The 16,492-nt window shown below is 34.2% G+C and overlaps 2 protein-coding genes and 1 long non-coding RNA gene across 3 annotated transcripts; 2 read left to right on the forward strand and 1 right to left on the reverse strand.

The window, feature by feature from the left end:
- Nucleotides 1-303: 303 nt before the first annotated feature.
- On the forward strand, nucleotides 304-4,690 carry LOC143616641 (casein kinase II subunit beta-1-like). Its single transcript, XM_077089415.1, has 5 exons — nucleotides 304-499; nucleotides 2,648-2,866; nucleotides 2,971-3,077; nucleotides 3,166-3,331; nucleotides 4,211-4,690. The coding sequence occupies exons 1-5, from the start codon at nucleotides 304-306 to the stop codon at nucleotides 4,339-4,341; spliced, it is 819 nt and encodes a 272-aa protein (XP_076945530.1). The 3' UTR covers nucleotides 4,342-4,690.
- Nucleotides 4,691-8,883: 4,193 nt separating this feature from the next.
- Nucleotides 8,884-13,849, forward strand: LOC143616640 (aquaporin NIP1-1-like). The gene is made up of 5 exons (XM_077089414.1): nucleotides 8,884-9,006; nucleotides 10,654-10,878; nucleotides 13,010-13,207; nucleotides 13,290-13,351; nucleotides 13,564-13,849. Exons 1-5 carry the CDS (start codon nucleotides 8,884-8,886, stop codon nucleotides 13,787-13,789), a joined length of 834 nt encoding a protein of 277 aa, XP_076945529.1. The 3' UTR covers nucleotides 13,790-13,849.
- Nucleotides 13,850-15,238: 1,389 nt separating this feature from the next.
- LOC143616638 (uncharacterized) lies at nucleotides 15,239-16,350 on the reverse strand. Its single transcript, XR_013150695.1, has 3 exons — nucleotides 16,238-16,350; nucleotides 15,409-15,485; nucleotides 15,239-15,310 (listed from the first exon to the last, which is right to left on the reverse strand). It is a non-coding gene; the product is annotated as an uncharacterized LOC143616638 (long non-coding RNA).
- Between the last annotated feature and the right edge of the window lie 142 nt (nucleotides 16,351-16,492).

The following is a 16,492-nucleotide window of genomic DNA, read 5'->3' on the forward strand; positions in this document are numbered from 1 at the left end:
TTGAGAATGATAAAGCAAGAGTTTTTTATGCGATCGTTTTATCGGTCGCTTAATTAAAAGAAAAAAAAAAACAAAAAGAGAAAAGAAAATGAAAAACAATTCATTCCTCAAAACAAAAATATCAATAGATCTCTCTCAGCTGGTCTCTCCAACCCTAATCTAATTTTCTCCGTCGTCAATTCAATTTCCTCTAATAATCCTCAATTCATCCAATTAATTAGGTATATACAAACAAACTTACTTTCCCCAATTCATATATCTAATTATTATATATACGTATACAGGTGAGGTGAGTCATTGGATATGGTGGGAAGAGGTGGAGCCGCATCGTTGTTGGATCGGAAACGAATCAACGACGCCTTGGATAAGACCACGCCTTCGACTTCCAGGGCACTCAATAATAATAACAAGGACAAACACAAGGAGAACCTCTCGTCGTTGCCTTCCACTTCCGCCGGTGGCAAGTCGTTCGACGTTGCCAAAACCAAAGGCTCAGATGGTTTGTTTTTTGTTTATTGTTTTCAAATTCTCTTTTTATGTTTGATATTGGTTGTTGATAGGTATTACTATATTAATATAATGTGGCATTGTGTTTGCTAAGGGCAAGCTAAGCTTTTAATTGGATTCGTGATTCGGTAGACTTGCGCAAGTCGTAGGGTAAAGGTTAGGGAATTGGTGTCTTCTGCTTGTTTGTTGGCTTGCTTCTAGGTGTTGATGCTAGCTACTTGTTTAGGTGTTTTGGTAGCCTATATGCGTCACATATGATTTGTATTCCTTTGTAAAAAAACGAGGCTGTTGGTTGGGTTGCGGATTTCATTGGAATGTAGTTTAAGATGGATGTTATGTTCTTATACTTCTTGTCATTGATGAAACTAGGAATAGTGCACAATTATTAGTGATTTGTAGGACGGAGCATAATGATGTTTTGCTATAAATAAGCTTAATCACCCGTTATGTGTGACTGGTTTAAAGTTTACGTTTTCACTTAAAGTTATCGTTTTTTGTTTTCCTCAAAATTTGAGTTTTCATTCACATCCTTGAAGTAACCTAACTGTTAATGTCGCCCATTGGACGACGGCGACAACCACTGCCTGGATATATAGAGGTAATTAGGATATACATGACATGGCTAAACAAGCGTTTGTGTGCTGGGGAATACAAACTTTTTCCATGTGGAGGTGGGTGATTTTTGCAGAGGATATGCTGTTAGTAGCGGAGATTTAATCGAGTCTGAATGAGAGGCTAAAGGAGTGGCGAGCAGCCTTGGAGTTTAAATGTCTAAAGATAAGCCGCTCTAAAACTGAGTGCCTTTATTGTGACTTTAGTGGCGTAAACAAGGAGTACATCTATATCAGTATTGAAGGCCATACAAATATTTAGGCTTGTTTATACAGAGTGACGGGGAAACAGACCATGATGTAGCCCATAGCTTTTAGCCATTTACGCATGTTGGTGCAAGTGGAGAGCACCCACGGAAGCATTGTGTGACAAGATGTTTTCAATAAGCTTAAATGGGAAGTTCTATAGGGTTGCAGTTAGATCGGCGTGTTATACAAAACCAATTGCTTGGCTTATAAGAAGAGACAAGCGTGAAAGGCTAGTGGAGATGAGGATGTTGAGGTGGATGCATGGGGGCACAATGATGAACCCGATAACTAATGAAGTTTTTCGGAAGAATGAATTGGGGGTGACATGCAATTCGAATAAGATGGCAGAGATTGAGATAATTTGTGGCATGTGAAGAGGAGACCAATGACGGTCCTATTGTGAAAACCCTCATAGTGGAGGTAAGGAGGAGTATAGGCAAAACCCCACATTGACATGCGATATTTGGATTGGGCAAGATTTGATCGACTTCACCTCTCTGAAGACATGATCGGGGATAGTTCATGGAGATTTCTGCAGTTATGGACTTTTACAATAGTGTATAGATTTCTGCAGTGGATATCTTTCAGCTTTTTCTACACTTTTAACATAATGACACTGAGCCCTTATTGCAGCCCATGCTACTGAATCGGCTTCTTTATTTTTAGTGCCAACAATTAAGAATTGTTTTCCCCTACTTGCTGCATCAAAAACCAAATCACAAGCTTTTGATAAAAAAACGAGCAGTTTTAGTAAGACTTGTAATATGAATACCTTTACGTTATATAGAGATACAGGGTGCCATTATAGGATTACATTTCCTAGTACCATGACCAAAATGAACGCCTTTGCTTTGTCTTAGTTTAGTCTCAGCGGATAGATTGGTAGCGGAGTTTTTAGGTCTTCTCTGGGGCTCGTGATACTTCTCTTGCTTCTTTGTTCTTTCTCTTAGCTACTACTATTATAGTTTATGTTACATCGTTATCGGTAGGATACTACTACCATTATTAGTATTTATTGTTTTCTTGCTCTTCTGATTCTCCTAGCTACACTTTATGCTATCTGCTTTATCTAGTTTGCTAAAATTTTTTAATTTACATTTTTTTTTGGAGTCGGGGTCTCAGTGGGAGCGGCCTTTCAATATATCGCAAAGGCTTGCCCTTGCCCACCGGCTCAGCCTCCCCATACACCACCATATGAGTGTGGTTTTAGTGTGTACATTTGTTTGTTTTGGGGGTTACCTGTCAAGGTCTCGCGATATGACATGTGTTTTGTTTTGCAGAGGAATCTGAAACAGACAGCGAGGAATCTGATGTTAGTGGTTCTGATGAGGAGGATACTTCTTGGATCTCATGGTTTTGCAACCTACGTGGAAATGAATTCTTCTGTGAAGTTGACGATGAGTACATTCAAGATGATTTCAATCTATGTGGATTAAGCAGTCAAGTTCCATACTTTGATTATGCACTTGATCTAATTCTAGATGTGGAATCCTCTCATGGTAAGTTATCCACTAGCTAACAATATAATTCTTTAACATTTCATGTTATTATTTTCTTTGTTTTTCCCTCATGCTAATAATTGCTGACTGTGTTTGATATGGAGATATGTTCACTGAAGAGCAGAATGAACTTGTTGAATCAGCAGCAGAGATGTTGTACGGCTTAATACATGTTCGCTACATATTAACCACGAAGGGACTTTCTGCAATGGTATAATATGATAGCTCGTCTGCACTTATGTTTTTTTATTTCATGATTAAATGGTTTGATATGTATATATTTTTTTGAAATTCTTCAGTTGGAGAAATACAATAACTATGACTTTGGACGGTGTCCAAGAGTTTATTGCTGTGGTCAACCTTGCCTTCCTGTTGGTCAAGCCGACATACCGCGTTCAAGTACCGTGAAAATTTACTGTTCCAAGTGTGAAGACATCTATTACCCTCGGTCCAAATACCAAGGCAGTATCCTTACATTAATATGTCTTTTTCATCATCATTAGGCGTGTAAATGAGCTTAGTCGAGCCTGAGCTTGAATAGACTCGAGCTTGGCTCGTTTGACTCATGATAGCTCAAGCTCGGTTTTTTTTATTCACGATGCTTGAGCTCGGCTCGTTTGACTAACAAGAGCTCAAACTCGGCTTGTTTCGATCTTTTTTTTTCTTCTAAAGTTGGAGCTCGGTTCGTCTATTATTTGTTACTTTATTTATTAACATTTTAGTAACTTTTTATTTTTTAATTATAATTTTGTACGTAACATAATTGATATTATTTTAGTTATTTTTGTCATAATCTTAAATATAATACTTATTTTTGTATAAATATATATTTAATATTTTAAATAAGAAGAGTATAAATAATAGGCTCGTTTAGGCTCGCGAGTCAGATCGAGTTTGATAAGTGAAGCTTGGACTCGGGTTTGTTTATATTTGGCTCGATTTGAGCTTTTAACGAGCCAATTTTGAGTAGCTCACGGAGCCAACGTTGTTCGTTCACACCCCTGATTATTATTATTATTATTATTATTATTATGCTGAAAAATGGCTATCATAATAGTTATCATGTGATTAAAATTTTATATTTATACATATTGTATAAATTATTTTACAGTAAGTTGAAGCAAATTTAGAATCAACTTCAAAATTAATAAAATAAGTATCCATGCAGGTTATAATCTTATGTGATACTTTTGTTATTTGTTAGTTTGGTTTGGACATGTTTATAAGAACTTGAGCTCTAATTTAACACGTGACCACAGTTACTGTCTTTTTTGTTACTCTATTTTCTATGCTAATAAATAGTTTAATGTGAACGTGACTGTTATTTTCCTTGACGTGCTATAGATATTGATAGTGCTTATTTTGGCACCACTTTCCCTCACCTGTTCTTGATGACTTATGGCCACTTGAAGCCACAAAAAGCGACACAAAACTACGTACCGAGAGTATTTGGCTTCAAGCTCCATAAACCGTGACTGTTGGTCCCGACTGCCAGACCCCATTGCCTGATCTTTGATTCTTCATGCGGTTCCATCAAGCAAGGTTAGTTAAAAGTTAAAACAAAGATTTGTCTTAAAAGGTGGAACTTTAATTGTTTGGCAAAACAGGGGATGCTTTATGGCCTGTCTATTTTTGAACAAAAAACTTGTGTTGGAAAAGTACTTAAGAACATGTTAACATAGTAGAGTTGCAAGTCAACTTTTCTTGTTCTTTTTTTTTCTTTTTTAATTTTATAATTGGTTTGGAAATTTATATGGAAAATATTTGGTCTTGTAGTAGTCGTACGTTGTTGCCGACATATTAACTTTGGATGTGTTATTCAAATGACATGTTCATTGTCAATCATGATGTTTTTCGGCTCTAAACATGGGGGCTAATTTTGTAACTAGAAGAATTTTTTTCTCAGTTTTGATTATGTTTTATACGTGGTTCGTTCACCAACTGCAAAAAAAAAAAAAAAAAAGAAAAAAAAAAGAGAAAGAAATTGGTTTGTTTACTTTTGAGCTATAGATTTACATAGTATATATGTTTTTTGACATGGGATTATCACATCTTGATGATGTATTGCTTGTGTTATTGGTTCCTGGTTTCAATAATCAGTTGATGTTGTTGGCCTTTTGTTTGATTGCTGGTTAAGATTGGGGATGGGATGGAACCCATCAATAGTCAAAGAACTAAACATGATCAACTCTTTCTGAATTTGGACTTTTTGCCTCACATTGTGTATGTTTGACTTTGGTATGTATTGATTTTAATTCTTTAGATTGGTTCATTTTCTTTGTTGCTAATGTTGACCTTTAGTATGGACCTTAGCTAGGATCCGCATGCATCTAAGAAAGAACACTGAAAACAGTATTCTTTAATTCAACACATGTTCAGCACTTAAAGACAGAAGCTTAAGAAATGGTCTTTTGGTGAATACGTACTAATTAAAGCAATTACAGCTTTTATAGATTTTATCGATAACAGTTAAAGAACAAATTAAAGACAAACTAATTAGCAAACAAACTTGGGGTGAATGGATTATTTTGAATTATTATGAGTATTTTTTAAGTGTGTTTTTTCTAATGTAAAATGTATCTGGTTAAATACTTGTAGGTTGAAAACAATAGGTAAACCAATTTATATAATATAGATACATGAGAACAAGATTTAAAGTGGTTTGAGCTAGTATTAATATATCCACAAAGAGTTGTTTTCACCGGGACTTATTAATTATTGAACAAGGTGGTGATCACTTTTATAAGTTTCTCATTGATGAGGTAGTGATTACATTTACAAGCTTCACTCTAAGAATGGTAGAGATCCTTGCTACAATCCTTCTCTTTAATGCCATAGAGATTACCATTTCGGGTGTTGAAAAGAACGATACATGAAGAATGTTCAACACCTATGCTCCTGTGAGTCCATAATCTTTTTATTTATATGGAAGATGTTTAATGAGTTAAAGACCACTTAGATGCGATTTAGAATTCTACGGTTTTAGTGTGCAAGAGAGTGATTCATATGTGTTGTATGCTTGCTCAAGTAGTGATATAAACAACTTTTAAAATGATACAAAACACAACAAAAACCATCTAAACATAAATACTATTGGAATCTATTATTATTTAGGATTTATTAGAATGAGCTCATGACCCCGGTTTAGGTTTCTAGGGTTTCTTATGATGTAAATATTATAAGACAACATTCACTAATGAATCAGTTGAGCGCATCTCTACGTTGACGTCCAATTGTCATAGTGTAATAGTTTATGCTGATAGTATAAGTTTGGCCAACCCAGCAAAGGTATAGAGAGGCTGCTTTTTCTTTTATGAATTTAATGTTGAACTCCTCCTAGCTATAACAAGATAATTAGAGAGATGAAGTAAGTTTTGATATCATCGGTGTAGAGAGAGTACATGTTGGGCGGCTGTTGCTACATAACCTATAAAACCTCATGGATATATACATGTTTTAACTATGTGATAAGTAACTAAACACACATCAACTAAGGGTCCATAGAATTTTGGTAACCAAAGAGAGCAAGGGTAGATTGTTAAAGTTGGGATGTCAAACAAATCAGCCACTCATTTAATGCATTCAACTAAAATTAGGTAACACCTCTAGTTCTCTAAATGCAGTTATGTCTAGCCTTTATTTCGGTACCTTCGCATTATCATGTGCTTATAGTTTGCATAACAAGCTCCTCAATGGACATGTTTCCCTCTTGGCAACTTGTAGATATGCCAGTTTTATTTAAAACAAAAACAACTTTTGTACACTTAGCGCTCGACATTAATTGATGAAGCGTGCATAGAAACGGTAATGCTAATCCCATACACGCTCCCATATCTGCCAGGTTCTAGTTACTCCTGTAACACCGTGAAAATACCCCATCTAATTTTGAGCTAAAAGTGCAAATTCTGAAAGTTAAAGGATTAAAAATGAAGATTTTGAATATTAAGACTCATCGCGCTACGCGATGGTCTCTGGGTTTAAACCATCGCGCTACACGACTATCCAAATCACACAGTTCAAGAAAAAGTGGGGCGCCGCGCTACGCGACGGTCAACCCACTATGGTTATCGCGCTACGCGATACCCATTAAGTAATCCAAATCCACGTGTCCAACTACGTGTAGACACGTGGCGCTTCCTGGTCAATTGCGGCGTCGCGCTACGTGACGGCCTTGGGGAAAAGGCCATCGTGCTACGCGATGGTCTGCAAAACTCAACTATAAAAGGGCAGCTACGGGTTCAGCCCCATTCATCCCATTTTCACCTTCATTTCACACACATAACCTAGGGAATTGTGCCAATGACGTTTCGAGGTGCCGAGGGCTGTTTTCGCAAAGAAACGAGATGCCGTTACGCTGTTTAACGAGCTGCTGGTTCCATAAACGAAGCACAAGCTGAAGTGCTGCTGTTTTCTTAGTCTTTGAATTCGACTAGCCAATTAAGGTAGGATTAAGGTTAAGTTACTTTACTAGTTACTTTGAATACATATAGTCGTTAAACTGTTAATATTTTCCAAGTAATGTTTTACAAAGTAAAGACGTTGATTCCATGTGAAGTAATGTTATCAAAACTATATTTTGACGGGCACGTAGTAACTGGAAGGGGGATATCATTAGTAGACTCTTCTTGCCTAAGGAAAACAATTCGTACACATCCCAATCAACCGCGGGACCTGTTTGCTTACCTGGAGAAGTTTGCCAACGTGATATCCTTTATTAGGCCAAAGCGTGCTATTCCAAACGTCATATGTAAATCCAAAAGTATTTTCATATAACGACTATAACTATACTAAGGTTAGGTCAGACCTAAGAGTCTGCTGATCAGACCTCGAGTCTGCTAAACTGAATCAGACTTCAAGTCTGCTGATCAAACCTCGAGTCTGCTGAAACTGAAACAGACTTAAAGTCTGCTGAATAATACCAACTAGGTACTTATACATACCTATTATGAATATAGGTTAATAGTATACTGAAAACTGATATATATATATATATATATATAAATAGGCCAGGTATAAAATGAAAACCCACTTGAGTTGTGAAAACTTTAGAAACTCATTCTCAATCACATGTTTTTAATTAATGTTTAAATCTTGTGGTCCACAATTAAAGTGAATAAAAAATGTAAATATAAATATAACTTTTTCTCTCTCCTGAAAACATATATAAAAATTAGTAAAAAAATGTTAAAAAATAGCAAAACATTTTTTTTTGTTGTTTCGATGTTTTGTATTAAATGTTACAACATATATTACATGTAACAAAAAAAACGATGTTATATAGGGTTTTCGCGGGTTTTCACAACTCAAGTGAGTTTTCATTTTAACCTTACCATATATATATATATATATATATATTCAAATTGCACTTTTTTATTACTTCTCCTTCTATTGAAAAAAATAGCACACAAATGTTTTTTTTACCGGTACTTAATCGAACCTATTAATTAATATTACCAACCTACACATCATGGGATTCGACATCATTTTTATGAAAGAATACTCCTTACCATTCGGATATCCAACAAATGGATAGTCAATAAATCATTGGGTCTTTTGATCTTAATTATTTTTATTTTCTGAACATAAATGTTTCACCTATATCACTTAACTTTGCATCTATAAGAATTTAAAATCATCATCTCACTTTTAGAAAAGAAAACACCATACCACTATACCATTAAATTATGAGTAATTTTGACCATTAGATTAAAACGTAAAGTGCTCACACCCATCAACACAAGATGGGGTCGCGGGCTTTAAAAAGGTAAGGCGGAGTGCGACCATTATCACAGTGCACATATATTATTATTAATGCCACTAAATAAATGTGTTAGAAAAAGATATATATCCTCATAGTTGGAAAACGATCATGTGAAAGGATCAAGATAATAATGAATGCCAAACATTAAGTCAAATAAGTTTGGACAAGAAGTCAAACCCACTATTGCTCCATAAATAAGCGCCAGTGTTTGGGAAACCCACAACCATTTTATTTCTCATATATAATAATTCTGCCGATGCCGGAGATTAACGGAGGAGCTGCGGCGGCTGAAGACCACCATGCAGTAACCCTGAATACAGAAGAAGATCAAGCTGATCATCTAACTTGCTGTTTTCCCACTGTTCCTTTCATTCAAAAGGTTTTTATATTCTACTCTTATGTTGTGTTCTACGGTATAACTTTTTTTTTAACAGTAAAATTTTTTTTTTCTATCTATTCACGTCTCCTAGAACTTTGTCACTAGACCAAGCTGTGTTCTAAAATATAACTTAATGAGGGAAATGAAAGAAACTGAAAGAACTCAGAGAAATCACTTTTTGGTGTTTCAAACGAAATACATGAAGAGAAAATGATAAGAAATGGAAATTGATGTTTGCTTTTATCCTTCTAAATCATAGAGATTTGGAGAAAATGCTTATGAAAACATAAAAAATTTATTTTTATTTGTTTTTTTAATTTCATTTACTTCAAACTTTGAAACGGTAGTTATCGCTAACTAGAGCTTTTACTTCTCCTTTCATTTTTCTCTCTCTCTCTCTTTTGTTTTTCTTTCGTTTATTAAATTTGGGAACACAATGTTTGTTGGTGCTAGTTGCTTTACTATCCTTCTTTTCTATTTTCTTTTTCTCAATTGTATTAAGTTTAAAGGTAAAGCCATACTTGATCCTTTTGAGTTTTGAGTCTCCTGATCATGTGAATATGACTTTTTTAAAAGGGACATGTTTTGTTTTTGCCTTTGTTTATTTATTTATTTTTTCAATAAGAATAATAATTTTCTATGAAAACAAATTTTGATTTTTTAATTGGTTTATATATATATATATATAGGGTTTGGATTAAATACAAATGAAATTAACGTGCTAAACGTGAGAATCAAGTAGAATAATTATATATACAAGTAGAGTAATTATGTAATTACATCATAGAGTAACTATGTAATTACTCTATTATGTAATTACATAATTACTCTACTTAATTCTCACGTTTAACATGTTAATTTCATTTGTACGTTAATTTTCTCCTATATATATGTGTGTGTATATATATATATATATATTCTTTGAAATTGACTTATTTGGTACAACATCGTAATCAAGATAGTAAGTTTCATAAATTACAAACAACTATGCTACAAATAGTTTTGTTATAGATCACTTTAAAGGACGGGACTAGAAGTGGGTCAATGTGTTTTAACCTCTGAGCCAAATTTTCTAACAGATAGATTTTGCTGTTTTTTTATAGTTTGATCATAGATTTTTACTGTAAAATAGCTTAAATAAATTTAAATAAAAAGTTTTGTTGATCGAAAATTTCTCAATCTCTCTTCTTTATCTAATATTATTTTATGTCATTAGATGTTTGTTATATCATCAAATAATTATTATTACATTATAATTTTAGTTAGTTGGCAAAGTTTTGGAAACCAAATTTATTTGTATTCATTTTAAAAGATTGATAATATTTTTAATTAAGTAATGAGATTGCGTACGTAGGTTCTTTTTATCTATTCGTAAATTCCTTATTTTACATTTAAACTTAAATATATTAAATTTCGTTGTCTTATGAAAAAGCACATATTTATTATTATGAAATTAATCTATTATAATATTATTGTCATCTTCTTATTTGGGTTGGCAGTCGTCCACACCTAAATTCGTCAATAATCTGATTAACCACATCACCAAACCATTTTAATTTCAAACTTGAAAAAATAATTAAATTTAAACTAATCTTAATGAATAAGTTATTAATGCACAAATAATGACAAAGTTGGTGATGTGGACAGTTGATAGCGGAGGTTCTATGCACATATTTTGTAATATTCGCTGGGTGCGCGGCGGTGGTGGTGAATGCCGACAAGGATAAGGTGATCGGTCTTCCCGGAATATCCATCGTGTGGGGGCTGGTGGTGATGGTCATGGTGTACTCCGTCGGACATATCTCCGGTGCCCATTTCAATCCTGCGGTCACCATTGCTTTTGCCTCTTGCAATAGGTTTCCTATCAAACAGGTAATTTTTAAACTTAATAGGACATAAGTACTTTATACAATCGATATATGTTAAAGTTGACTACTAAAATTTTAAGAATAGGTGCCCATTTTGTTTATGGATACTTGTGTAACCCTTGACCCATGTACATTACTGGACTAAAAAAATGACATACAAGTAAAAGTATACATATAAGTATAGATCATGTATCTCTTACTTGTATGTGTTAAATTATTCTAGCAATCATCACATATGAAATAACCAATTTCGTGCTTTATAAATTATTAAACATCGTTTACATTCTTCGATTAAAGAATAAAGTAAATAGAAATAATTAAATAACAAATTAGAAGATTTGGTCAGAAAATGGATCTCATCACCGTATTTTCAACATTGAAAGGCATATTATTATTATAAGAATAAAAAAATTACATTTCTAGTTTATTCTTGAAGCACATTTCCAGGCAACACTCAACAAACATACCAATTTTTTAATTCAAGTTACGTAAGAGACAACTCAAAATAAATAAAACTTATCAAAATGTGTATAAAAAATTGTAGATTTAAACCTATCGATGAGTCGTGAAGTAACAAGTGGGCAGTGGCGGCCCAACCATTTTGGAGGCCTAAAGCGTAGGAAAAATCGGGCCTTTATCAAAAGTTAAAAGAAAGAAAATTACATAATTTATACGCTTAATTAATAGAATTTATCGAGGATGTCGTGTTTCGTATATGAAACTACAAAATTTTTAATTTTTGTTTTAGAAAAGGCGTTTGATTTATATAGGTTTATTGGATTTTAACATTCCTTATTAAATGGTGTAGATCGATACTAATCCCAAATCAGTTTATCGGCACTGGCGGTCCCAAATTTATAAAAGTTGGTCCTCAATACCCCCCACTAAAAAGGACTTAACGACGTTATATATATATATATATTCCATATTTCAAACTAATCTTTTAGGGATTTTGATCGGAAAGAGGATACAAGACGATTGATGTAAAACTTAGTTCGAAATAGTGATCCAAACGACTTGATTTTTGTTCATTAATTGGAAGTTCAAACATCCGAATTGAAGCATTGTTTCGTCGGTTTTGAACACTGTTTCGAACTAAGTTTTACATCAATAGATTCATATTCTCCTTCCGATCAAAAGCCCTAAAACATTAGTATGAAATTCAGAAAAAATATAACGTTATTAAGTCCTATTAAACGTGGGACCATTTGGGATCAAGTTGTTTTTTTTAATTTGGGACCGTCAGTGACGATAAACTGACTTGGAATTATTATCGACCGATATCATTTAACGAGAATTATTAAAATTCAATAAACCATTTATATAATATGAACAAAAGGAATATTTGGAGTGAATAAAAACAAAGAGAGAAAAACAACTAAATAAGAAGTATGCACAAATATGAATTCGAACCTGGGTTGGAAACATTTGAAAGTTGGAAGCTTCTTAATATAACCACTAGACCAATATATAGATTTGCTTTAATTTCACTTATATGGTTTAAATATGATTTTCTACGCATATAAACATTAAACTTTTAAACGGAGGCCTTATTTTTTTCGGAGACCTCAAGCCATAGCTTCACTTGGTATTACTATAGGGCCGCCCTTGCAAGTGGGGTGTCAAACATGCCACATAGGCATGTATGTTAACACTTGCTACATCACGCCTGCCAAAACAATGGAGGTAGACAGTCAGTCAGGCAACACCCCTCTTTCCTCTTTCCCGTTAACCTGCTAATGCCCAGATGGCTCAAAGGCGAGGGTCTACCCTCACTAACAACAAATCACATTATTATTTTAAATATATTATTAAACCTAGTTAATACATAGCACACTTGTTAAATGATGAGTTAGTTGAAACTCATGTTCTATGTAACAATGACGTGATATTTTAACCAAATCCTTTCAGTTAACCCATAATTCAGCCATAATGTTCAAAATTACTTAAAAAAACTAAACAATTAAAAAAACCTGTAACTATTGTCACTATTATTATTTTTTTTAATTTAGTTAACGAATCTTATCCGAGCAAATAGGTGCCCGATCATTCAAACTGATGTGATACGTGACATCTTGTACACATTGAAAGCTGTATCAATTTTAATTTAACATGTACACCATATTTTAATGAAGGTACCAGCATACGTGGCAGCTCAAGTCCTCGGGTCAACACTTGCTAGCGGTACTCTCCGTTTAATATTTAACGGCCGTCAAGATCATTTTGCGGGAACTCTTCCCGCGGGTTCTGATCTCCAGTCTTTGGTTTTAGAGTTTGTTATCACATTCTATCTCATGTTTGTCATCTCCGGCGTTGCGACCGATAACCGAGCAGTTAGTACATACATTATTAGTTGTTGACTACATTTTAAGATTTATGTAAAACTATTAAGTTAAATCATATGAATGTATGCAGATAGGAGAACTAGCCGGACTTGCGGTCGGAGCAACAGTTCTACTTAATGTCATGTTTGCAGGGTATGATTTCATCCATTACCTCCTTTTATATTCAAATGTTATAAGTTTAAGGGTGTTTATCTTTTGGTGATAATAAGGTAAAATCATGAGTCAAACCGTTAGTAAGAGTTTTGATCGTTTCAAAACATAAAACCGTTGGAAATTATATATAATCATACCAAATCAAAATATTACTAATTAAGTTTCTGATACTTATGGTTGCGGGGTGACAGGGCAATATCAGGGGCGTCAATGAACCCGGCAAGGACTTTGGGGCCAGCTATTGTGTCGAGGGAATACAGGGGCATATGGGTTTACATGTTGGGTCCAACCGCCGGTGCCATTTCCGGATCATGGGTCTACAACATCATAAGGTTCACCAACAAGCCTTTGCGTGAAATTACCAAGAGCGCGTCTTTCCTTCGGTATGCTAGCACTCGGAACGGGTCTAAACGATGATTTTGGATACTAGCATGCGTGTTTGTGCTTGTACAAATATTATTATTGCATGAGATGAGATGCCCTTTAAAAGTGGAATTGTTATTATGAGAATACTAGTGTCTTTAACATGTAATGGTTGACCTAAAATATGAATTGAGATTCATTGTGTAGATTAAATGTTTTCGGAAGTCTAAACATGTTGGAATACACACGCTCACCTACATAAATACATATATACACACTACTACATGCAAGTTAATATAACGAGTTATAATGTTACTATTACTAAAAGCAAGTTTTCACTTTTCATTAAAAATCGCCAGTTTTCCTAACGTGTAAAAATTGATAAAATTTCACTACTTGAGAAGTTAAAGAACATTTTTGATGGCTATATACCAAATTTGTAATAGCCAATGATAAATGTAAAAAAAATAATACTAAAAAATAATTAAAAAATATCCTCTGCTCACCCAATTGAGATTCATTTAGATCCCCTTGATACCACCACCGGTTTTATTTTTGAACGAACAACACAGTTTTGCCACTCGGGTATACTCATTGACAAAAGGCCACCTACGCCTGCGATCGTGGACAATGCTTCTGACCCAGCTCGCCACCAATTCTAGGCAAAACCCACCTCCAAAAGGCCCACTATAGTAAAACCCCTAGCTTGTGTCAACCCGAGTCATTGTAATTGAAAAGGAATTTGTAAAAAGATGAAACAGACCACCCAACCCACCAAATGTTAAACCCACAATTGTGTCACCCTTGTACACCTGCTTAACAGTTAACCTACCAAATGCTATCACTTAACATTAGCATTTACAACATTGGCCAATGAAGAATCGTCTCGTTATGTAGTATACATACTAATAATAAAAGATTACATTCCCCACCCGATCGGTTGATCTTCATTTTAACCATTTTGAAACTTGTAATTCTTCTATTTGCTAATAAAATGTGAGAATATTCCGAACTTCAAAAGTGCTTTGAGGAGCGAAAAAACTAAGGCTGAACCAACAAAATGCTACACAGTACTCAAAACTGCAGGTTTAAGTATCACTCAAAAGTCAAAACAATTGCTGCAAAAATCCAAACTTCAAACCCAATCCCATCAGTGTGTATAGCCTTGTCCAAAATCCAAAATTTAAAACGAATCTTGATATTCTTATCACGTCCCAGACCTTAATGCACTAAGACAACCGTATATACTAAAATCCACCTACAAGGTGATATATAAGACAATCTTACCATAGTTTTCCTTTCAGTTTACTAAAGAGGAAAAAAATACATAAGAACAAATAAATCAAAAATGTTTGCTTATATGGATGTTAGTCCAAAGGCATACAATACACAATGCTCGCAGATTTTTAAGCAATGACAGACACAGAATCAAATTTATTAGACCAAACAAATTATTTTAGTTTGTTTAAACAAGTATTAGAGTAATACAAAACCGTTTGTTCAGATGAGTCCTTGGCACCGAATGTTTCATGAGAATAATGATCGACTTTTGTTGCGTTCCAAACGAGCCTCCCTCTATAACACCAAAAAAGTTAAGCAATCTATTATTATTATTATTATTATTCACAGCTAAATTTCAATCAACAAAAGAAGTTGTAGTAAATAAAGCTAACCTCTTTTTTCTTGCATTCTTTGTAGACATCAAAATATTCTTGACATTTACTTTTATCAGAACTAAACTCTTCCAAACCTGAAAGCAAGTTCAAAAGTCTACTCGTTTAAAGATTATACTCATCGTTTAAACACTTCCTCCTTTCTGCTGTTATACATTCTTACAAAACTAAAAGCTCACACAACGAAGAAAATTCTAATACTTGCTTTTAGGTGTGTAAACGAGCCAAGCTCAAGCTTGACTAGGCTCGAGCTTGAGCACAGCTTGTTTCAAGCTCTTTCTCTAAAGCCAGGGCCCGGCTTATTTATTATTTATTATTTATTAATTAATAACTTGTACAGATTTTTTTTATTATTATTTTTTATATGATTTCACAAAACCTTAACAAGCCTAAGCTCGGAGGAGCTCGTGTGCAGTACCTTAAACGAGCCAAAACTCGTCTCGAGCTCGACTGTGCAGTGTGAAATTTATATAGAAGCCCAAAAGAGTGCTCAGGATACTAAACAAGCTTTATTCGAGGCTTGGGCTCGATAACTAAACAAGCTTTATTTGAGGATCAGGCTCGGTAACTAAAGAAGCTTTATTTTAATACAATAATAACTTCTATTCCTATTGAGAATGAAGGTAAAAGGTGAATAACTGATTATCATCATCATAATTAATAATAATAAAGCAGATAAAGCAATTGCCAACGGTTATCTAATTAGGCATCCTTAGAGAATGATAAACCCTAAAACTACAACGAAACAACACATAGGTTAACAAATTTCAATAAAAACTAATAATAATATTAATAATTGATATAGGGATGTGAGACAGAAATAGTTTACACTTGAGAGAAGCAGTGTACTGCGAATTGCACTGAGAATCAGAGATTCGAGCTGCGTTTGGATATGGCGGCAATTGATCTTTCACACCCATCTTTCTTTCTTTCTTTCTTCCTTCCTTCCTGCTAAGAGTGTCTTTTCACAGAGAGATTTTATTTATTTTAAATGCTTGCTTCCGTTCTTTCTAGTCTAGAGGCTTGGCCCAAAGTTTTAACGGGCCTATCTATCTAGCCTACCATTACCAATCTCTGTTCACAC

The sequence above is a fragment of the Bidens hawaiensis genome, unplaced genomic scaffold (assembly GCF_021521415.1).
Source record: "Bidens hawaiensis isolate Kalapana, Puna unplaced genomic scaffold, B.hawaiensis_p1.1 tig00048393_1, whole genome shotgun sequence".
Taxonomy (NCBI): domain Eukaryota; kingdom Viridiplantae; phylum Streptophyta; class Magnoliopsida; order Asterales; family Asteraceae; genus Bidens; species Bidens hawaiensis.

Coding starts and splice junctions, on each gene's coding strand:
- LOC143616641 (XM_077089415.1), top strand. CDS start 304: ATGGTGGGAAGAGGTGGAGCCGCATCGTTGTTGGATCGGAAACGAATC. Junction 500..2,647: donor CAAAACCAAAGGCTCAGATG/GTTTGTTTTTTG, acceptor TTTGTTTTGCAG/AGGAATCTGAAACAGACAGC. Junction 3,332..4,210: donor TCGGTCCAAATACCAAGGCA/GTATCCTTACAT, acceptor GACGTGCTATAG/ATATTGATAGTGCTTATTTT.
- LOC143616640 (XM_077089414.1), top strand. CDS start 8,884: ATGCCGGAGATTAACGGAGGAGCTGCGGCGGCTGAAGACCACCATGCA. Junction 13,208..13,289: donor TTGCGACCGATAACCGAGCA/GTTAGTACATAC, acceptor GAATGTATGCAG/ATAGGAGAACTAGCCGGACT. Junction 13,352..13,563: donor CTTAATGTCATGTTTGCAGG/GTATGATTTCAT, acceptor GCGGGGTGACAG/GGCAATATCAGGGGCGTCAA.